The sequence below is a fragment of the Argopecten irradians genome, chromosome 3 (genome assembly GCF_041381155.1).
Source record: "Argopecten irradians isolate NY chromosome 3, Ai_NY, whole genome shotgun sequence".
Classification (NCBI taxonomy): domain Eukaryota; kingdom Metazoa; phylum Mollusca; class Bivalvia; order Pectinida; family Pectinidae; genus Argopecten; species Argopecten irradians.
Window position 1 is genome coordinate 20,121,302 of NC_091136.1, and position 25,044 is coordinate 20,146,345.

The 25,044-nt window shown below is 34.3% G+C and overlaps 1 protein-coding gene across 2 annotated transcripts in view; it reads left to right on the plus strand.

Annotated features, from left to right (window-relative positions):
* Positions 1–2,333: 2,333 nt before the first annotated feature.
* The window catches only part of LOC138317785 (fibroblast growth factor receptor homolog 1-like), a 32,800-nt gene continuing 10,089 nt past the window's right edge, over positions 2,334–25,044 (plus strand). The window contains exons 1-11 of one of the 2 annotated variants that reach the window (XM_069259674.1): positions 2,334–2,979; positions 17,540–17,721; positions 18,523–18,745; positions 19,042–19,192; positions 19,493–19,632; positions 19,903–20,057; positions 20,413–20,644; positions 21,119–21,263; positions 22,201–22,346; positions 22,691–22,810; positions 23,410–23,529. In XM_069259674.1, the coding sequence (XP_069115775.1) occupies positions 2,940–2,979; positions 17,540–17,721; positions 18,523–18,745; positions 19,042–19,192; positions 19,493–19,632; positions 19,903–20,057; positions 20,413–20,644; positions 21,119–21,263; positions 22,201–22,346; positions 22,691–22,810; positions 23,410–23,529 (1,654 nt within the window). In that variant the 5' untranslated portion in view covers positions 2,334–2,939. Of the gene's footprint in view, positions 2,980–7,031; positions 7,628–17,539; positions 17,722–18,522; positions 18,746–19,041; positions 19,193–19,492; positions 19,633–19,902; positions 20,058–20,412; positions 20,645–21,118; positions 21,264–22,200; positions 22,347–22,690; positions 22,811–23,409; positions 23,530–25,044 lie in introns of those variants that run through there. The other variant, XM_069259675.1, reaches the window with a different exon arrangement.

Below are 25,044 nucleotides of genomic sequence, written 5' to 3' on the forward strand. Positions count from 1 at the left end.
AACATGGGTGAATGTATTTTGGGAGGTTGTGTAAGATTCCTGTAGTGTTCCCTTATAATTGTAGGACGAATGTCTTCTTTATAGTGTGCTATCTGTCTGAAGCTGCCTTGCGGAGGAGGTGTTAGAAATTTACTTCTTGCCCAATTGCAAAATGACAGCAGGTACAATTAGAAGGCGACTAAAGTGATCTCATCTCATTCAGTTTACTATAATGCAATGGATAGCAGCTAAATCCCTAGGGGCATAATGGCTGAATTGAAAAGGCGTTTTGTCCAGCAGTATTTGTCATGCGCTTTAAGAAATTTAGACAATATTCAACTTCTTATCAAACATGATAAAATGGGATATGTATGCCGGATGCTGAAAAGAATAATATTTAATCTGTACTACAAGGATAAACACTTTCGTTAAACCCAATAACCATGTATTTGCAATATATAATTAATTAGCATATATTCATTTCTTTAAAGGTTGCCCTAATTAGCTCTGTAGCTTCTTTTACATATATATCACGTTATCGTTTTATCAATGACTTGATTTGCTATGCTTACAGGATGGCTGCGTAGTGGTTAAAACTTCATTTGTGCACACCTGTGCTCTAATGACGTCATTGTAAATTATGCTGTTAACAGATAGCCGTTAATTTCTTGTTCTTAACAGAGGCGACGTCATTGTTACCGATATGTGTTAATGGCGTGTTCAAAGTTTATCACAGAAGTCACAGTCCCCAATGTAATCGACTGTCTCGTATTTATCGATGTGAGGGCCTGGGCCTTGCTTACATGTCTATTGAGCATGTAAATATTATGATGTATCCAGTAGCACTACACAATACAAAATAAGCAGTGTTATTGTAGTACATTATCGTACGACTTTGCACATGCTTTATCTGTTGGCTAATTGCCGGTATTAGTTTTGGCTGTACGTTCTATTGAGTGACCCATTCAGGACATGCATCATTGAATGGTGCAAAAGCGCAAGAATAGCCAGAAAACCATACATTGATCTAAGACTGACCGCGGTCTGTCGTTGGTCTCAAATCGGTTACTTTATGACAGAGGCCTATTTATAGCATGCATAAAATTTCTCAGTCTGTGACGACATCTGATTCAGTAAGATAACAACTTATAAAGGTAAGACTCTCGCTATTATACCAAGACACAATATGGATATACAGCAGCCTCCAATACATAGTTATTAAACCAACACCAGAATTCCCTTTTTAAAAATCTAATGTAATTGACATTTTATATAAAATGGTACAATGCCTGTCGTCCGTCCATTTATCAGCGTTAACTGTAATATACTACTTGTCATAAACCACTCGGTAAAACCACTGAGGTCTTCGCTCACGAAATACTTGAGTTAATCGCATCCGAAAATAATCCATTGTCAACCATTAGTCTTACCTCTACTCCTTTAGGAATAGGGTCCATTATAATGTAAAGCTTTCATACTTCTCCCACTGCTTTAGGGAGAAATGAATTTATCAATACGCATGATCACTGAGTGAAGGAAGTTTCTGGTCTCTCCCATAATTGCATCATCTGGGTACAAATAAGGAATAGCAATCTGATATATTACGACAGCTTTTAATGTTTACACCACCCCTAGCGACTTCGATGTATGCATTTAAAATTTATATATGCGATGCATTCGAATATACAATTGCTTGGCTAAATAATGGGGGATAGCTTTAAAACATGGCGTCGAATGTTATTTATAAAATAAAGTTGACGGACCAACATATAGCAAGTCCAGTCACAAGATGATGATTGGACCTTAAACAGCTAGGGTATTGAAGGACGGCGTCCCATGTTTGCAATGTGTTGTGGTGTGTGAATCTCTGAATGCTTTGGAAGCTCGAGGTTAGTTGGTGTTGTGTTACCTTGTTATGGTGGAAACTCTTAGCCATGTTATAGTGTTGTCTGGAACATTCCAACAGAGACACAGAATAAGCAAACCCAACCCGGCCATATTTTACTGACAACGGACAAACCAGTTGTTCCATTCCCTATATGCCGAGCGCTCAACAGGAAAGGAAACTACCAGTGTCATAGAATAGGGTGTGTCTCGGTTGAGGGACAGAACAAAGAGCCTTCCTCACAGGGGCGAGCGCTCATCTCCATGTCAAAAGTGAGGCGGTGTCTCAAAAGCATATCATGATATCGAGTAGTGTCATTTTGCAAACCTCTGTGCGAAATGGTCTAAAAAATCTCCATGTTTTGACTTTCCGTGTCTTGAAAACTACTGGTGTATGCAATGTATGACTTTAACCCTTGTAAAGTCGATCCCATAGTAGTAACAGCCTTAGGGCAGAACATAAACACATAAGGTCCAGTTCACCTGAGAGGATTACATGTATAAATAGTAACGTCGATCTAGATGACTGGTTATGATAGAATCAACTGTGTTCCGTACAGACTCTAGGAAGATCAGGTAGCCGACAATAACGGCATGAATATTCTATTTGGTGGAAACCCGTAATTACCTAACTGGATAATTACATAACAAAGACACGGTGGTTTTATTTACAGCTTATTATAGCATGTGCATTTTGTAGATATCAACAACATGCAAATCCCTGAGTCTGACTGATAAACGGAAAGTATACTCCCGAATAGCAATCCAGTTAGGTATGTGTTCATTGAAGCAATAATTGAATTGGATGATTATACCGGTAATATCTTACATCAGTAGTCTATATTGAAAATGACAAAAATTGTTAGATTTTGATTAATACAACTTTTGTCGGAGGAAGGATGACTGTAACAATACAACAAATTACAAATTGTGACAGGTTTAGTGCATTCTGTATAAAATACAGCTGATCTTGTCAACCTTTGAATCACTTGTGGATATCATTTTTTACGCCTTTGACATGGACAGGACGAAACGACATACGGAATAACCAATAGCCGAAAACATACAGATGGAACATGGACTTGAAGCGGCAGTTAAGGATAGCTGTAAGTCAAGGTAAGATGATTTCAAAATTATCATGAATTAACACCAATGTTCCATTTTTTCCGCATAGCTTTATCGACTGGGTTAACCTTATAATTACCTCAGTCTGCGTGTGTTGCTCGTTATCACAGTGTCTTGATTATTTAGCAAAGACTTTACGTACTTCAACCACGTAATACATACGAGGGGTGTTCCAAAATTATTGTTACTTTGGTGATTTCTCTTTGATAGATATTGCGCAAGTAGCATTGATTTCGCAACATCCCTCGTACCTATCTGATTTAATCTGAGAAAATTTTGATAATTCACACACAGTTCTGGCATTGTTCACGATCATTCTACGTGATTTCTTACGTTTGTTTTATCTATAGTGATGATAACCAATAATCGATGGTTCCTCATTGGACCATTGACCGCCCGATTGTTTCATTTCCGTGTTCTCACATTAACGACTATTATTGTAAAGACGTCATAAAATAGGTGTGATCTTGACTACCACAAGACTATAATGTGTCAACACCTCGCTCACGTCAGAATCTTTCAGACACATGTATGTCTATACTTAATATCTCTAAAAGAATATGATAGAATCATCAACTCTATGAAATATGTTAAAAATATGATAATGGCCAATTCATTATTCTGAACATATCCGTGTGTTTGAATTGTACTTTGCTCGGAATCGGTAGCTTACTATCAATTTCATTTTAATGTATTAACTATGAAATACCTTCCCGCCTTTGTCTTATCGCGAAAGGTCGTGCCATACCACATATCGTTCAAAATACAGTGACCGCATGACCATTTTGGTCATTGCAAGTTTTTCACAAATCACTAAATTCTCTATAGAAACTCCTTGCAAAAATAAGAGATAAAGAGATAAGAAGTCTCTCACAGCATCAACAATGATGACTCATATATTGGAACACAGACATCTTGTCTTCAAATAAAATCCCGAGTAAGATAATTGATAGTTATGGAATATCTTAATTATAACTTTACCTGAAACTTCAATACAGGGCACGATAGATGAGTTTAGCATCATTGTTTGTAAGATTTAGTTTATGTTTCTCACTGAACAAACGTCATAATAAAACTAATATAAAACATTTATTAAAAGACAAATGTCAAATATATCGTTTTGTGTCGACACTCGTGAACAAAACATTCCATCAGAATAAAACTGAGAGCTGGTAGAGAGCATCTAAAGAACAGACAAGTGTGAGATCTGGGTACCTGTAAACGCAATCCACCGGTAAAATTGACGGAGTCGTTATCCAATTACAATGATAGATCATCATTGGTCGCTAAATATGCAGATTCCATTACGGCTGATGGAAAAATGCAATATTACACCATTCTTGTTGTTTTATAGCTGGGTTAGTATTGCGTTGAAAGCTAACGTGCAAATACTATGTTTTATTGAGGAAAAAATGAAAAACAGTCGAAAATGCATCTAAGGTGGGCGTCAATCTCTTGATTTCGAATGTACCGTCTTATGGTAAATCAAAACAGTGAGGCACAACATGGTTAACAAATGTACCTCAGTCTCCCCAAACCATACATTTGTGTATAGACGTTAGTCCCCCATGGCTGTTAGAGGAATGTAAAGCAGAAGAAGTATGTTATGTAATATGTAAAAAATGTTGGGAATGTTTTTAGCATTTTTTTCAGTCAGGAATGCGGCATCCTTTTAATTAAAGATGTTCTTTTACTGTAGATTGAATTTATTTAATAAAATAGTTAAGAAAAAACCCCAATATATTACGACTCTTCATTACAGATATTCACACACGCAATACATTGAACATAGGTCGTCTCTAAATGACCCTCTCTATTAATAGACTAGTGCTAAAAACTCAAATCAATTTCATAAGGTGTAGGAAACATTTTTACACTCCCGACTGAATTAATTATAATAATAATATAACAAATATTCTCCTTATACCATCAGATGAATATCGTTATTCCGCATGTTAACCTTTATTTTTATACATCACAATAGTCGTATTTATTAGGTGAGACCATTGCTAATAACACCGCATGAGATCATCTATAATTTGCAATAAAATGAAAAAAATGTAATTTAATCCAATACTTACTAATAACTATCAAGTTTATTAGACTTATACAGTATAAATACAGGTTAATAAACCCATGTACATGTTAATGAAATATAGAGATAGGTGTAATGAAAAGAGTAGGTTTATTCTGCTTCGATAACTACCTACATGCAGATATATAATACCAGGTCCTTTTTAAAGCGATAAGTTTGTACGGTATATTGTACACAGGCCTTAATCTACCAGCTCTATGTATATCGAATGTGACGAGTTTCCCTGTATATCATCTGTTCTATACTCCTTCTATTACCATATCCTACCCGTATAAGCTAAACTGAAAACATAAATACTGTTTTTGTTTGAAGAATCGACATAATGCAAGGCCACTGTAAACTTTTGTGTAACGGTTAACTAGGGCATTCTATAGAATTGTAGGCGGTTTACCTGAGACTTCGGTCTTAGCAGTCAGTAAGTAGAACGGTCGTAATAAAGGCTTGGTATAATATACCTTTATTATACTGTTCAGTGCTTTACCTAGCGATTACAGGTATATCTATTAATAATCTGCAGTAAAATGTTGTTTTGCTCCTACCACCCTAGCTATCGTTGATGTCAACTTAACTAGAACTTCGCCAATTGCTAACTAATACCCCCTCCCTAATGTTTAAAACTATCGGGAATAATTGACATTTTTTCAATGTTACCGTAATGTAACCGTTTGTGATATGCCAAATTATAGTCATCCATGTATCATAACAATTGTGCCAAATATTGCCGCCAATTATTAAACCATCATCACAGTTTAAATCTGAATGTTTGTCAGTTAAAGTGATTTCTTGAAATACAAATCGTGAATGCATGATGTCACACGCTCCAGGTGTTATTATAAAGATTTTTTATGCATATTTTTCTTGTTGATGTTACACGGTGTTGTGTGTCACTGGGACACTATGAAGTCTATGTATAGATGTATTGTTTTCTGTACCAAGATGATTCAGGCACGATTAACTAAATGCCGGATCAAAGATTTTGAATATCAGACGAGACGACCGAGATACTGTAAATGTTATGATTAGTTTGTAATTCAATTTATAGTTATACATTGTTTTCTTAAAGCTACTAAAGTTATGATAATATCTTTTCTCTTCTTCCTAACGGACTTCATAGAGCCCCATCGACACCACGTTTTAGTCTTCTGTTGAGGGCTCGCCCCTGTGAGGAAAGTTCTGGGTTTTGTTCTGTCCATTTGCAAACACACCATTATCTATAAAAGTGATAGTTCCTCCACTGCGTTCAGCATATATAAAGTAGGACGACTGGTTTGTCAGTATAATGTGTCCGGGTTGAATACTGCCCATTGTTTCTGGCGATATTCTTCAGTGATATAACACTATCGAATGGCCAACAGTTTCCACTAATATGTCGTAGCCTCGAAATATATACTTTACTCTGAATGGCGTCTCAATGGTGTTGGTAGACAACTGTAGTGTATAGTAGTTGTAAGTAACAACAGATTTAACGTCAACCCTAAAACGCAAGAGCAATATTTTAAAGGCCCATTGGGAGATAAATACAAGTTCCGTAATAAAAGCATCTGGATTACTCATTAGTACCGAACCTGTCGCACGATTCTGACCTTTAATGTTCAAATGTCATCTGCAGGAAAATCTTTAAAATGGCTGTCGCAATAATGGACAGATGTGCAGAAGCACAGGATTCAAGAAGAATAAATATCGTGATCATATGTTTATGTTAATCGGGAATATGTCACTATCAAACTACTAGCACATTGTACATGGCACTGGAAGGTTATGATGAAGTATACACAGTATGACATTTTTATTTCGGTGTGACTCGTCACGGTCGGCAGGGCCTGGTGTGTAACAAGCTATATGTACACACACGTCCTAATAATTTCTACTTTATAGTACAGTATAGTAAACACACAGTCTTTCGGAACTCCATGGGACATATTCATCTACAATATAGACAAACTTTAAACGGGTGTCGCAATACCCTTCACGCCTGAGTAATGATTCCTGTCTCTCGGGCGGGTGTAAACATAGGAATCTCGGACCGCCATATTGGAACGGCAACTAGGAAATAATTGAACCTTAAAAACATAAAACTCGACTTTATGGACATTGACTGCTAATAACAACACGTGGTGTTTCTCAACCTGAGGCCAGAGCACGAAAACAATTGATACAATATACCAGCAATCCTGGTTATGTCCAAACTAATTACTCTATGTACATAGGAAGGATCAGCAGTGATTTTAGTATACCTGATTCTCATGAGTATTGAGTTGAGTCGTATATGGAATGTGTTCTGTGGTGACAATATGAACAGTGACGATTAAGATTTATTTCAGTGGATTTATATCCGGAAGGTTGTAGTTACGTTATACTATGCGAACTGTCGAGATTAGGTTTGAGTATTTATAGTTTTTAATCGTCGGCTGTAAGAACGAATTCAGTTGGATTAGTGTTCGAACCTTGCTACCCATATCAACACATGGGGCTACAGTGGATCATTACTGTATGATGTCCTGGTGGATCGTTATACCGAGTCTTGTCACAATATGAATTATCGTGGTGAGTTGATTTGTTTAGTTCGTGGTACATAAACGTCATCTGGTAACTCAAGAAATTATTAAATTTTTACGCAAGTTTATTTATGTATATAGGATATACAAATCTTAAACTGCATATAATCCAAATACGTTAAACTACAATAAACCTCAAAATTAACTCTATATTTTGCTGCTACGTTACGCAATCAACGTTCGCATGATATATAAACCACATACATATGTACACAGGATACTTTAATGGATGGTATGTATAGTATATACACTGAGGAGACAATCGTATATACTTGTCATCACACACGATACAATACAAACTGAAACTTAGATTTATAACAAATGATTCACAAACAACCACACGGAAATGCGTCAATACAATTAACTGTGCACTCAGGTGGTCATACCTCAAAGGTGTGTTAAATATATCGATGATACACAAACCGTAAAGTGGAAAGTAAATCGGTATATATATATATGTATCAAGTACATTTGCATTGTTCTTATATGTGTGTAATTGTTGTATGTAGAGAGAAAATTTAGGTTCAATATAAAACATAAATATCTCTTGTGTATAGTTCTTGAAATAATTTGATAAATTCGGCAGCATGCAGTGGTAAATAACCTTTAGGGAGTTACTCATCCTTAACCTTGATACTCGGCTCGAAATGCCACGGGCAGAATTACCGACCATTGTTCAGCCATTAATAATCTTATATGTGTAAGTATTCTTGTCAGTGTTGTAGGAATTGTAAGAAGTTTATATTGATGTTGTTGGACGAAATTCTTTATCATGACAATATCACGTAGTACGTTTGAACAGTGGACTCTATATCATTTCATACACCGTCAATATAAGCTAAAGTTATGCATTATGCATTATATTCATGACATACTTTCGATTGATAGAGTTAAATAGGTAACAACGAGAACATGTTCTAATGAATTACTAGACCCGAACAAATTAATACAGCCTCGATGTTTATCAGTTCGAATCGATAGCATCATATCAAGTCATATTGACAGTATGGTCAAATATAATGTCAAATTTCGAGGCATTTCTGTATTTATTGTGTCAGAGTAAAGCGATGAACTGTCGCGGAAAATTGCTGTATTATTATTTTTTGTCGATAAAATTTATATAGATATAATAAGTTGATAATTCAACATAGATTATAGCATATATAACCATTATATAAGTAGAAAATGCAATGGTGTTATGCGAAGGTGAAACCAAGGATTTCATCCACGTCCTTGGTGTAACGAAATGAAAACTTATTAACAAAAGATATCAGGAGAAATAGGACCTTTCCGCTTTACCTCGTATATACTTGTGTATTATATAATTATTACTTGGTTTTCAAATGGGTAGTACCATTATTGATCGTGAATTTTGTTCGTGTAAAACGCGTAAACAGAAGGAAGACGATCCTTTTTACCACGCCTCTCACCATCTCACCACATCCTCGTCTATATCCTTTATATACAACATCTATACCATTGTTGTACAGTGTAATATACCAGGTGTTGCACATCGACATCACCGCAGGCTAGGACAATTACTGTGTCAGTCTGGTCAGCGATGGCCGGTACCAGTCAACTGGAAAGGTCACCTGCAAAGGACAGCGATCAGTCATATAAGGTCATGGAGCATACATAAAACATAACATACAAGGATACAAGGATAGACCAGAACTCGGTAATAGGGAATAAATAAGGCCAATATGTCACAGGGTGATGGCATAAGTGGAAACTGCATAGGAAGCTTCCTGAGCATAAACAAAATAAAAACTCAAAATTCATTTTATAGAATCGCCACGAACCTTGAAGTATCCATGGATATTGAAATATGCTGGTGAAACAAAGTATATCGTTTGTTTGCATCATAAAGGTGTCTCGTTTAATATAATAAATTGAAAATAGTTTGATTTTTTACTGAAAAATGTTAATACGCTAGTGATGAATTACAGCATATTGAAATATAAACGATACCATTCAGTGTTTTACTAAATCCTCACTCAATATGTTCTAATAAAACGATATTGTACCTCATACAAAGTGTTACTTTACGATGGATTCAAATCAATCATATATATTGCACTACTATGTATTTGTTAAAAAAATATTTGTGATGTATTCTTTCATTAACACTGTAGGCTTTTTATTTAGATTTAGAATGAAAAAAAATATATACGGGATTTGCATATAATTTAGAAAATTGAAACTCATGTAATATCATTTCAAATATAGCCGGAATATGCGATCATGTATAGTCGTCCTTGATCAACATAAATGAACTTTTGAACTCTAATGAAATGATAATGAGTGTCATTTAACGTGCCTCATCTCCATATATCGTATACTAACATTGCTGAATTTACCAGAGGCATGAAACACAATGTTTGTTGTTAACCAATTATCCTTAGAAGTATTGTCGTCCATCCCCATGGCGATATTTCAGTAAGACTAAATGTATATGGAACATTATTTTTGTTTTAGAAATTAATGAAATGGTCGATTTTCGAATAGTTATTATTAGGTATATATGTAGGTTCCTAGCAAACTCAAGATAAAATTCGCATAAATCCACCTTGAAAGGTTTCTAAAATTTCAACTATAACTTTTTTTTCTTTTCTCAAATTGATGGTTTTGTCTTTCCACGGTCCGCTGGTATAAACGGAAGGTGATTTTTATTGTGGTTAGAGAGGGATGAAACATCTGGTTTTCGTTTCTAGATCCAGATTTAGATTTTTTCCAGATTTCTTCAATTTATAATGTTAATAGGTATGTGTCGTATGCTAAGCATATAAAATGCACTGTCTTTGTCCTTGTCAGTATATCTTATAAAAACGATACTCAAGGTAACACAGAATCAATGTAGCGTTGTGCATTAATTCTAACCTAATTGGAACACCTTTTGAAGATATTTTGTGAAAAATTTCTAACGATTTTTCTCTTAACTACAAATAGATGCCTTCAGTTTCAAATTCATGATTTGTTCACATGCATGTCGGCAGTGCATATGTTTTGAGATAGAGAGCTTTAAAGTATGCTCGGTTCAGCCCTGTGTTTCAGCAGGTTCGAGTTCCCAAAATGGACCTCAAAATATGACCTCCTAAATATGTTTTCATGAAAAAATGTCTAGACATTATAAAAAAATGTTTGAATTTATTAAAGGAAAGTTCTTTTTTAGTTTATATCATGCACTTTTTTGTCATCCCATTCAGCAATTGTTTTCCTTGTTTTGAAATATATAGTGTTTTTAGGGTTGTCGCACAACGTCGTTTCCCGGATTTTTTTTTACGATTTAATTATTTTCATAATAAGCAATAGGAAACAAACTAACATCTACAAACTGCCACAGTTAATGTACAGCACCTTAATTTTTGTTCGCCTGCAACGCAAGGGCGACACTTAGGTATCACTATGTCGGCGTCGGCGTCGTCGGTCGTCGGCGTCCGGGAAACGGTTTCCGTGCGATAACTGAAGTATTTATTGTCCGATTTCAACCAAATTTGGTGTATAGCTTTATATCAATGAGATCTCAGATGAGTTCGATAATGGTCAAAATCCGTCAATATTTGCAAGAGTTACGGGACTTTAAAATCGTCAAAACAGAAAAATCCATGGTTTCCGCTCGATAACTTAAATATTTATCGTCCAATTTCAACCAAATTTCATATATTGTTTATATCAAAGAGACCTTGGATGAGTTCAATAATGGTCAAATTTTGTCAATATTTTCAAGAGTTACGGGACCTTAAAATAGTCGAAACATGGCTTCCGCTTGAAAACATTAGTATTTATTGTCCGATTCCAACCAATTTGGTATATTGCTTTATATCAATGAGATCTTAGATGGGTTCGATACTTTTCAAAATCCATCAATATTTGCAAGAGTTATGGAACTTGATTTCTTCACCTAAATTATAATCAATATTTTCAACTGTAAATAACTATTTTTTGTGATGCTGTGCAGGCGACACATCCACTTCCGTGGAATTCTTGTTATTTAATTTAAACGTATAATTCTGTATCACATATTGTAAAAGTGTTCCATTTTGGGTAGCGTTCCAAATTGGGTAGCGTCATGTTAGATTTATTATTCTATTTCACATAAAGAAAACAAGTCTGAACAAACAACCCAGATCAGAACAATATACATACATTTTAATTTATTGATACTGATGTCATAGATAAACCTGATTCTTTAGCTGAACACACATGTTTCGTTTGGTTTAGATATTACAGAAAGTTAGTAAATGTATTTGAAGGGCGACCTTCCTGCCAGCATTGTGCTTTGGAGGTTTGTGTTCCTGCGATATCAATAACTTTTTTAAATTGCCCCACTGGTGCAAAATGTCAAGAGCACATGTCACTTTCCAATTATTGTGAATAAAAATATTCTTTATATCTAAAGTGTATTTATACAGGAATCACTTTGAAAAGATGTTGCTGAAAAGTTCTCTGGAGACAATATCGACAAATAGCAACTGACGTTCTGTTTATCAAATATTTCAGAATCTGTTCCCTATAGACATTGTCTTTCATTGATTTACATTTCAAGGTCTTATGATACAATGATATATTTTGGCAATTTAGGATTCAGGAGAGAAATTGATTTTTCTTTTCTGTTATTATTCCACAGGAGAATATTTTAGCCCGTGTCAATCATCTTATCAACCCATTGTGATATGACAGTGTATTAGATATTTGTATTGGAGAGTGTACCATTTTCTGTAAATCGGTACTGATAAATGGATATGAAAAATAAGGCTAAATATAAAAAGATATATTCAAATGATAAAATTGCTGGTACATTTACATAGAAAACGGCCAGTATTGTTACTGACATCTTTAAATCTATGCAAAATGATGTTTTAGTCAAAACAAAAGCTTTTAAATGATATAATCCTTAGGTTTGATTTATAAGGGGTTAAGTCTTATTAACAACAAGTGTTATTGGAAGGGCGATCTCCCATGTGCTCAATATGTCGCGATGTGTAAATCTCCGTATGTTTTGGAAGACTGTGGTATAGGTGTTTTGTGTCTCTTTGCAATAGTGAAAGTCTGGTCCTTTTATTGTGCTACACGTATCTAACTGAAGTCATAAATAATTAATCTCGAATATCAAAGTAACTCTCAAAGACTTTTTCCGTTATAAGGTAATAGATTCAGTTTTTGTTTTGATCTCACACAAGAATTACTTTGATATAAATGTGCAGTTTCTTATTAACATGTAAATGTTTCAAGTAATCATCAATCTTATCAAATATATGATTACAATTAGTGCAATGGTATAGAAGATGTTTTTGCAAAGTATCTCATTTCGGATGAGTGCAACAGTCATTAATATGGGCAAAACACAGGACACAAGACCTGTCTACCAAAAAATAAAAATATATAGAAGCTTTATATAAACTTTATTTGTTTTACATCGATTAAAAAACAAGTTATACAACTTATGCAAATCACTTTCGATGGCCCGGATGTAAGCGCGCATGTCGTTACAGCGACAACTATTCGATTCTTCCATTATTCTCCATTAAAATGATCCTGGTTGACATGCAAATTTATACTTGTAACAAATCTCAATGATTACAGTATAAGAGGATTTAGTAAAAATGTTATCCCTACTAATTAATCTAATTGAACAGATACCAATTACTGCCTATATCTTATCACGCAGGTCATGTTTGACATGGAATGTTGTCTACCTAATTAGGCGGTTTGGCCTTGATACGAGCACCTCTCGTTAGTACGTTAACACTAATTAGAGAAAAAAAATCAATTATTGTAATCGGAAAATCGTAACTGTTCTTATATGCAATCATTAAACATTTTTTTTTGAAACGGTTTGTTTAGAGTTGCTTACATAGATTTGGCCCCTATTGTGTGCTAAAAAACATTAAAGCATCAAAACGTTACAAGTTATAATGATATAATGGTAAAATAAAACTTTGAGATCAACCAACCACTTGATCCCCATAGTACACCAAGTTATGATTTAAACATGTATCTAATTTCTAAACATGATAACTACATTAAATTTTATAAGATGAACTTGAAATTAAAACAAACGCACATTAACCCTTTTCAAAACATATAGTGAAAACTGGTTACATACGGTCGTTTTCATTTGGAAGACAACTACATAGTAAACGCCATGATGTCATGACGTCACACAACATGGTCATCGACTGTAATGAATGCCAAATTCCTACAAAAATGACTGATTATATATGAATTTTATGCATTATTGATAAAGAAGGGACGATATGTAATGGAAACTAATGAGTTTAAATTGGTAAATTATTTGACCATTAGATAATATAAGGAATTGAAACAAGGATGTATATGGAATATCTCTAAAATTCAGTACTTGTCAGATTCCACGATATCTAGGGACTTGATTCTCAGATAGGATTATCAAATGAATTATGCATATAGCGTATTATAGGATTATCAAATGAATTATGCATATAGCGTATTAATCATTTCTGTTTAGACGCAATCGACAAATAAATCTTTTCTTATTATTGATACATGCATTATTTCTTTGCTTTTTAAGGTTTTGAATATATTTGTCAGGACACAATTACTTTAAATTCTCCTTTTTATACAAACACCTTTATTACCAAGCATTGCTGGAGTAACGTCATGCAGACACGTCTATATGCGGGTGGTGACTCAATAGTGTATGACCGAGCTGCTGTACATACAGGTCACGTGATGTAATCTAATAACACCTTGTCGTGTTTTAAAAGATTGCTTAAGTCCAAAACATCAAAACACACATGAACTAGATATTGGATACAGCCTAAACAAAACATACCCGATTGTTTTGGTTTTGTGTTCATACATGTTGGAGGAATTTTAAGGCAATCATAAAGATTTTCAGTCTTTTACAGGTACATTGTGGTTAGGGCCTACATTATTTCAGTAGAAGACGATAAAGAAGATAGAACAGAAAAAAAGAAATAAAATAACGATTTCCATTACCTTATTAAAGATAACTTTCAATGTCTTTTTAAATATACGATATATAGACATCGGTTTTTTACTCTGGGTCCGAAATTGAGCAATATTCGGTCATTGAAGTTGTTTCAATTTAATCTTGAGCAAATCTCGTTCGTTCTTGTCTAACCTATATAGAGGGTTATTTTAGATCTGACATCGGACAAAGGATTCTTTAATTTTATAATGTAATTTGCTTAAAGATGCTCCACCGCCGACAGAGCTTAAATGATATTCATCATTTGAACAATAATTATTTTTTAATCGTGTATACATATGTCTAATTAACACATAAAATAATATAAAATAATTTATTTTGCCTTTGGTGCATGCGCAATCAGTTCTTCATCCCATATAGGATATAGTGCCACGGATTTTTTTCGGGATGCAATTAATGATTTTTCATACTTTTAACTTAAAGTAAAATTAGAAGCTCAAACTTTTCAATGGTGATAATGGTGTAAAGTAAGTAACTTTTGTAACTGAAGAAAAATATTAAATAGTCTGCTCCTATTTTAGATAGTAAAAAACACCATTTGTCAGCGGTGGAGCATCTTTAAGTTTGACATTGAACAGAACTCCTACATCGCCCCTAACTTCGTATCTGACTTCTATGTAGATTTATGTTGAGCACTACAGATTAAATATTACATCGAAACATTGACATTCTGTACACATTGGTAATTCATATTTCAGAAAACATAAATATATGCAAGTGATCAGATTGAAACACATTAAAGTAGAAACAGAATAATTGCTGATCAATCCTTGTTTTTTTCGAGTGAATGACTTCACTGATTAATTAACATTACTAAGCATCTATTTAAGATTATCCCTATCATTATGTCTAACTAAATATTAAACATCGTAATTCCGATTTAGATTTGTTTATCTTAGTCAAATCGGACTCGCATACACATGCTAACTAATTTGTTTTAAAGGTATTAAAGATATTATCACTTAATTAGATAATATTCTTTGTCATTTTTTCAGTAAGCGATAAATACAACTCAGAAACGAAGAATTTCAAGGAAATTAGTTTTACCATATCAAAATAAACCTCACTGTTAATAAAACGGAAATATGTCTTCGGAAAAACATTATTTTTGCCACAAAGGAAATATTTACTGCAATTTATACGTAACATGTGATATCTATATTTGGCTACAACAACCAATGCACGCCATAGAAATTAACGTGGTCTTGAAGCACAACGTGAAGTTTGGGTAAATTCATGTCAATTCTATGATCGTGGTCTGCACATTGAAAAAACTTCCACACGATTTTATCTATCTGAGAGCTTTAATTTACTATACACACATATATATATGCAACCGGACTGGATGACCTGTAGTGTAAATAGTAACGACCCGTTTGTATACAGTAGATACCAATAGTACGTATTGACCCTCTGTACCGTTCCACCGAATGCACACCTATATCACGTCGTCTGGTCGACAGTTAAACGGTAGAATTACACATATGCCGGTGTGTATCGGTAGCCTAGAGTATACCTGTCTCGTCCTGCAAAACGTTGACGTCTATCGAGTAAGATATGCAATCTTATGATGCAGTATTGAGTAAAAATTGGTGTTATAAGCTTGTTTATCGACAGATAATGCAACAGCTATGAAGAGTTTACAATAGAATATAATAATTACGTAAAGAACTGCTGTATCAAACTCAAAAAACGTGTTTAAGATGCTTTTTATTTCCATATGCAGAATTTTAAAATACTAAATCCAAACAGAAAAGTTGAACCTGTGAAAGACGCTTAATGGGCAATGTTTACATGGTAATTGTATAGTACAAATGTAGATTTAGGGTTCAATCGTATCAAGTTTGGATATTGACATTGACAACTGTCAATCAAAATGTATAACTCCGTTCAGTTACTTTGAAACAGCATTTAACCTTCTTGTTTGATATCCAGCAATTGTGCATCATTTAAGGATTGTATTGCTTGCATTGACTGATAAAGAAAGCCAATCTCCTGCAAATGAAGTGAATTTGCGTTGAGTTTAGATCACTAATGAGCTCTTCAATCAAACCTGGATTTATGTTCCTCTTATTCTTTCGAAAAAATATAATAATGTTATATTATCCTCGTTTTAAGGCCTAACATGTACTTATGACTTTATCGCTATCTATACGAACTTCTTGTTGAAAACTACTGTTGTAAATCACGTATAAATAAGACAAATTCAGAGACAAGATGGATGGTAACGCCTATTCAATGAAAACAGTCACTACATAATCAAATTATCTTGGTAGATTAATAAGTGTCTCACCGTCGTGTGCGATAATACACCATGAGGTAACACATAAAACGATTTGAGTTTTAACCAACAAATGTACAGAAAACGAATTCCTGTTTCTGCTGATCCTGAATCACTGTATGCAATTGATACTATGTTAAAAATGCCCATATCAGTCAATCTTAAAAACGGGAATATATCTGATTAATATTACGGTTGGATTCTCATTTGATTGTTTCTAAAAGTGATGTATATTATGGCTTTAATCGATTTTTTCTCTGTGGTATGATCTAGTGTTATTGTCAATATAACATGAGCGGTTGGGGTGTGCTGTTCTCCGTCTTAGGTGGCATGCCGCAATAAAATAGGCGTAAAGTGAAAGAGTCCCACTATTATATGTACAAGGGGACACCTCACAAATATGTCACAGCCGCCCAATACATAGACATTCACACATGCAACACTTTGAATACAAATAGGCTGTTTTTGCATGACTTTGACTGTTATTGAGATGTTATTAAGGCTAATAAACCAACAAATTGCACATAAAGGTTTAGAGCATGTAAACATAATTTATATGATTTAAATTCCCCACAGACACCGTTATATGTTCATCACAACTTAAAGTGTTATATATGTCGTTACAGTGATCGTCCTTGGTCTGGCCATTGTTGTGGTATGGGCACGTCATCGAGCTAGTGGCACGTCCTATAGGGAGGATGAACCAAGTCTCAGAATTACAGATCCGACCGAGAGGTTGTACAGGACAAACATTGGCTCCAGCATCACCATCACATGTACAGGGGTCAACTTCGACAGTGATTATAATGTAAGTATATTTGGGGGTCAACATCGATAATGATTACAAGGGAAGTATATAATGGGGTCAACCTTGATAGTGATTATAAGGTAAGTACATTAGCTCCAAAACAACCATCACAGGGGTCAACTGTAACTTTGGTATTCTTTATTGATGCTGATACAACAACTTTTAGACGTTTTTATGAAATGATTGGATATAATAGTCACACCAAACCCTCCAATAGCCGCCATTGTTATTCCATTGACAGCCTTTTCGAAAGTCATCCGATTAAATACAGTGTAATTAATCTAATTCATTTTAGAAGTGTTTAGTAAATTTTCAATTATTTTTAAAAGTCCAAAATAACACAGAAATGAGGAATCAAAATCGCCTTCATTAGAAATGATAACTAGAATAGAATAGCTAAAGAGTTACTTTATGACGGGTCATTTCCGAAAGATAAAAACCAAACATTTATTCCGCTCCATATAATATGGAATATTAATAGATGCTTCTGAAAAGTAGCAATACCTGCCTTTTTATGAAATTAAAGTCAGGGTCATAGATCATAAGATTAAGATTTCGGAAAATATGTAAGCATTACTTATTATTTACAATCATTGTCGCCTTTTTAATTATCCAATTTCCAAAAATATTGTGTTAAAATATGCAAATGTATCTTAATACTATTTAAACGTCACACTTGTGACTAAATAGAAAACGGTTTTTGCCCCTTGCGGAAAATTTTCCAATAATACCCATTTGATGAATAACTTTTCAGCGTATGCATTTCATCAGCAAATATCGTTTACTCTTATCTCCGACTAGGTCTATTGGTCGTTACGGCGACGCATCGACACGATCACAATCACGAGTGCCGTGGACCAAACGCCGGCCGACCCAGCTAAGTACCAAATATCGCAGTCTGATGGAGAGGACAAGTTCAAGCTAAATGTCACCGCAATTACAACACACGACAAGGGGCACTACACGTGCTCTACTTTCTATAGCGGTCGGCAGATATGGGCTTCTATCGAGGTCATGGTGGAGGGTAAGTGTTTGTTTTTTTCTACATTTTTTTTATTTTTTAATAGCTATTGTTAACCAATATTTTGGGCTATAATAAGTCGTGAAAATATCCTTATGGTATGTGAAGCGAAATTAAGTCGTCGTGAAAATGAATTGATTTCCAGCATATAATTATATAAGTTTTCCATTGGTTTATAGTATTGAATAACCAACTTTCAAATGTTGGCAGATAAAAGCACACAGCAATGAATACTTATTCGAGTTTTAAAGTTTAAGTCTAGTAAGATTCAAGTGAATATCTTAATATGTTTGTAACAGATGTCCCGAGTGTACAAGTATTTGCCGAAAACATCTCGGCCCCTATCGCTGGGAAAGTCGTCTTGCCCTGTCAGGCATCTGGTGTCCCAATGATCACAGCTGTTAGATGGCAGAGAAACGGCAGTGTCATCACTAACGGCACAGACGAAAGGTAAGCTTTATGTGGCTAACAAACTGGCCATAATGATATCCCTTCTTTTCTCCAAAGGGGAACTTACTGTACCATCATAGTCTGTGAATGTCTTCTGGTGTGTCTATTATCAATAGTTTATAACTGTGATGTCTCTTATTTTTTATATCTTCAACACAATAGTACCAACATGGGTGAATGGATTTTTTTTCCTTTAACATTTCGATGGCATATTTAAAAAATCCAGATTATCAATAAGCTTCTCAAACTATGTAACAATCGTTTGTTAAATGCATATGGTCAACTATAACTTATTTGCAGGTTTTTCATCTATACCCAAGGGAGGGATGTGATTTTCTCTAAGCTTGTAATCAACAACGTCTCAGTCGATGACCAGGATGTCTATACATGTAAAGCTACTAACGCCAAGGGTTCTTCCGTCCGGGACGTAGAACTGTCCAGTAAGTTGTTGAAATATGTCATAATCGGTGTTCACAGATTAAAACAGTCGATATTTCAAATCACATAAACTATATTTTACTACACACGAAATTCTATATATATATATTAGATATATTCTGTATAGGAATTGACCTTCAAGGCTAGAGTAACTCGTTCGATTATTTAAGTAATCACAGCATTATAAGAACTGTAAATCAGACAATATTCATACAAATGTATCGGATTTAAGTTCAAATCGATTCTTTTAAGATATCCATTCTATCTGACAGCATATACAGCAAACCACAGCGATGCGGTTGAGAATGAAATGGTGTCCATGAAAACATTGAATGTCATAGATCCAAACCCATTTAACGCAGAATTTGAGGTGATGGGCACACTCAAGGTCACGTGTCTCGCAACCGGATATCCCTATCAACCAAAGGTAATATAAATATAGAACATCAGGATTTCCATATCAAACAATGGTAATATAAATATAGAACATCAGGATTTCCATATCAAACAATGGTAATATAAGTATAGAACATCAGGATTTCCCTATCATTGAAGTTCAAATAGAGTATTATTGAGTTTCCATTTCATGTCATGTTAATATAAGCGTGTGTTGTTGTGTATGTGATTTTTTACTAAAACCAAAATTTGAATACTAGATATGAGTTCAGGGACATATATAATTATTGATAAAGAGGGAAGGCCTAATGATACATCCTTTTTTTCATGAAACATTAACATATCCTTACCGGTATATATCATTGTTATATTGCCCGTTATTGTAGATGCTATGGAAGATTCAAAGTGTCGTCACAGGACCAGTGCTTCACTTGAGGGATTCAGAAGAAAGAAATTATGATGACGTCACAATCACTACCTACGTCATGCAGAACACCACAGGATTTTATTACACCCTCATGTACTATCCTGTAATGTTTAATAACACTGGCAATTACACGTGTGTGATTCCACACCATACAGGTACCGACAAAGCCACCGTGGATGTAACTATAAAAGGTACGTAAAATGAAAGTAGGTCTTCACTATATGTAAAGTGATCACCATATTCAGTTAAAGTACATGTAGGCAACCAAGGCAATTTCTTTACATGACATGAAGATCATTATTTAGATATGCAGGAATAGTTTTATCAAATGCCTACCGTTGATTTCGTCTCAAACCATTTTCCACATATTACACCTCGACTTATATGTAGCGTATATTGGTTATTATACCAGTCCGGATAAAGTATCCTTTGTAATGTCAGCGACTGACGCCCTTAACTGTATCAACGGGGTCAAGTAATTAGAGACAACTGCATTATGTTTACCCGGAATTGATCGAAAGTGCAATTTGAACAAGAGTGAAGAACCAATAGAAACCATGTTAGAAATTTAGTCCCTTTTCCGTTTAATATACTACAGTATATCGTAAATACCATTTATGTATTTTTTTGCAATAGATCAATGTTGAATGATTTATCTGTTGTAGGGCCGCCGATGGTTGTAGCCACACAAGTGTCGAACTTCGGACTTCTCGACGAACAGATCATTTTGAGTTGTCTGATTTGTGCTTACCCTAAGCCTACACTTGTTCTGTGGTATTTCGAAGACACATTGATATCAGCCTCATCCAGGTATATAACACATATTTACGTCATTTTTTAAGGAAGCAATTCATGTTTAATTTGTTTCAAGAGCAACTCAATTCATTAGCCCATGAAATCGACCAAACCAAGATTCAATCCTTTAAAAAATGACTTAAAAACAACAAAATTAATGAACTGCGAAGCAGTTCATGTTGTATTTGTTTCAAGAGCAATTCAATTCATTACCCCATGAAATCGACCAAACCAAGATTCAATCCTTATATTTCAATTCAATCGTATTAGTCTATAGATTTTTTTTAATTGCGAGTTTCAGGGCTTGTGTTAGTCTATGTGTACAACGAGAGTCGTAAGAAAATAGTGCGTCATTAGAATACAGCTCATTATGAATAAATAGCGCAAATATTACAATTTGTCATATATTTAATTAAAAACAACTTTATTATCAATGTAATCCAGATGAAACATAAAACATTTCTAATAGATTTAGAAGTGATTGCAAAAATGGTCCGCCGAAGATGCGGAAGAATAATGTCTAAACTCGTGATACGGTTGTCTCCCGCTTCGATTCAAAATGGAGTCACCGTAACGTGATGACAACGGAAAGGTTCTAATGGTTTATATAGACTTTAGCCTTGATACAAGTTAAACAACTGATCAAAGGTAAATCAACACTCATTGACTTTTATATAGTATTTCTTATCGCCGTTTAGGCTTCATCATTTGTTTTAAGTAGTTTAATTGAATCCAAATTTAGTGAAAATTGAAATTGAAGTGAATGTGTTGAGAATGAGATACCACTAGTACAGTGCATTGTATACACAATGTGCAATACATCGACGGTCGGGTTATATGTATATCTATTTTAAATTGTATGCAGAAACTTTAAATATTTTATGCAATATATATTTGAATGTTAATTATTATATTATTGCAGAGTAATTCAGTAAATGTTTATTATTTTCAGGGTAAAACAGGACCTTGCCATATTGAACTCTGTACAGCAGAACGCTACACTGACAATTAACGACATAACGGATAATGACTTTGGTACTTACACATGTAAGGCTTATAACATTGTCAAATATGGAATGGCAGTGCAGGTTATACAAGGTTAGTATCAAGTTCATACATTGTTATCTAGGGTCACTATACTGGACATAAAGGTCATCACTGGTCCTGTTATTCAGGGCCATATGTAACCCCTACAAAATCCGTATGACATACACCTACATGTTTTTAGTATATGACCTACAGGGATGCCTACAAAATTCTAGATTATAACTGGTGGGTGGCTATACAATGTTAAAGATCAAAATCAATTCAATCGTTAAAAATGTCATAAAATATTTTAAACGATTAGGACAAGTTAGTTAAAATAAAAACTTGAAACTACTATATGTTAAATTTAAAAAAAGTTTTTCCAGTTCTGGTTAAAATTTCACTTTTACTTGCAGATGTGGACGAATGTAGTTTTAACCACAACTGTGACCACGGTTGTATGAACGGACTAGGAACGTACATGTGTACTTGTGACAATGGCTACAAACTACAGGCCGACGGGAGCACTTGTCAGGGTAAAAATCCACGTTACCATACATTAACCATGGTTAACTGGTATACACTGTGTACCTTTTCTATAAAGATATCCCATGCAAGAAACATTGAATGTGAAATATAAATATCGTTTCTATTGGATTGACTATGCATCTTTTCATTTTGATACCGGCTACGTTTTTTAAATCATACCGTAGTTAATTGCATGTTCACTAGTAGCATGTGTTTAATTTTACATAAAAATGATAAACATGGAACTCACATATTATTATTTAAAAATATGTACAAAAAGTACTAAATGACATTCAAATTGTTATGTATGTCGATGCAATCATGTTTATGTCGACCCATATACTAATACTTAAGCCGACGTGATATGCTTTTTTACACATTAGCTGTTTATTGCAACATAGTGCCGTTTAACCTGACCAGCAGATGTTTATCTCGCGATACCGTGTGCTGTATTTTTATCTCGAGATACCGTGTTCTGTATTTGTTTATCTCGAAATACCGCGTAGTGAAATTGTTTATCTCGAGATACCGTATACAGTATTTTATTTACCAAATAAGTTGGAGTGTGACGTATTTCTAGTTGATCTTGACGTTCATGTGTCCACAGATGTGAACGAGTGCCAGTTGACCGAGAAGGTGGCCTGTGAGCAGATGTGTACTAACTATAATGGCACGTTCGAGTGTTCCTGCCATGATGGCTGGGTCCTTGACGATAACGGCAAAACTTGTGAGTATCATACTATGGTATACAGTTAGGTCATCCGCAGTATAGCTCCGGGATAGTGACAAGAAAATTAAAATTTCGTATCATATGACGATAACGTTCAAGTTTCTACTCTTTATTTTTATTTGCATATAGTTTCCTTTTTAAAGTAAGGATTGTTTTTTCAACACTTCTTTCTGCCATTACGTGTTGACTTCCCTTTGATTGTTGACTATTGCATTCTGCGATTTGAACATATCTATTGCTGCAAATACAGACAAAAAAAGGATTAGGCACAAGTTATTACATCTTATCGACGCCTTCTCTCAAAATATGTATAGCTATTTTACACATAGCAGATCGCCTCGAAAATTCCACAATCTTTGTCCACACAGTTAGAATTACTTCTTTGCCCTATTTTTACTATTTTAAGTAATTCGTATCCTACAGACATATGTTCAGTGTTATATTGAAAATAACTATTGATATTACTTCTTTGGCCGATAGCTATTTACAAATGGTATAGCATTACACATTACCATGTATATTGTCATAATCATAATCTTTACATTTTGTAATCAACAAAATAAGTGACTTAATTTTAAAAAAATTGAATAGAATTAAGGTCTTCGGCAAGACGTGAATCCAAACAAAATTGTTTCTAAGTTAAGTTCAACATTTAAAATATTAAAATATTGAAAGAGAATAACCCATTCATTTGAATATAGTGAAAGACATCCACACATAGGAGCCCACAAGAGCAAGCAAGATTATTAACAAGATTTAACACGAAAACGATAGCAATTAAAGGAACTGCAATGATGCCTGGGCCTAGAATGGATGATATTTAATTTGTGTTAACCTATTCCGAAATAAGCAGAATCGGGATAGGCTGTATATATGATTTTAAAAAGGAAGTAAATGAACAGTATTGTTCAATGCATTATAACAAGGTATAGTTGAAGGCCTGGAGCAGGATGTAGAACGATCTAACTGAGATATTTTATCATCCAAATTGTTACGTAAGACATAGGGATTTAGAGCACGCATTTTAGGCGGTAATAAGTTGTTAAAAAAATCCGGGTGTTAATTTGTTATGCATACAAACCAGCAGTCTTATCAGGAATAAAAGATACTAATTGCATTTTTTTAGAGATGTCAAACTTTTTGGTGGAAAGGCTCTGACACACGTGTTACAGAAAGAAAGTATTTGGTCGGTTAACATATCGGTTAATATAAAATATCTGTAAAGATGAATTATATAGGTTGACGAAGGTGAAGATGAAATGGTAGATGAGGTTTGTAGCTTTAAAAATCTGAGGATGGAATTGTAAATGAGCTTTGTATGTTGACAAATCTGAGGATGGAATGGTAGATGAGTTTTTTTAGGTTACTGAAAGAAAAGAAGAAAAGTTAGATGAGGTTTGTAGCTAAAACATATGAGGATTAAATTGAAGATGAGCTTGTATGTTGACAAATCTGTAGCTTACCGAAAGATGAATTGGTAGATGGGTTTTGTAGGATAACAAATGTGCAAAT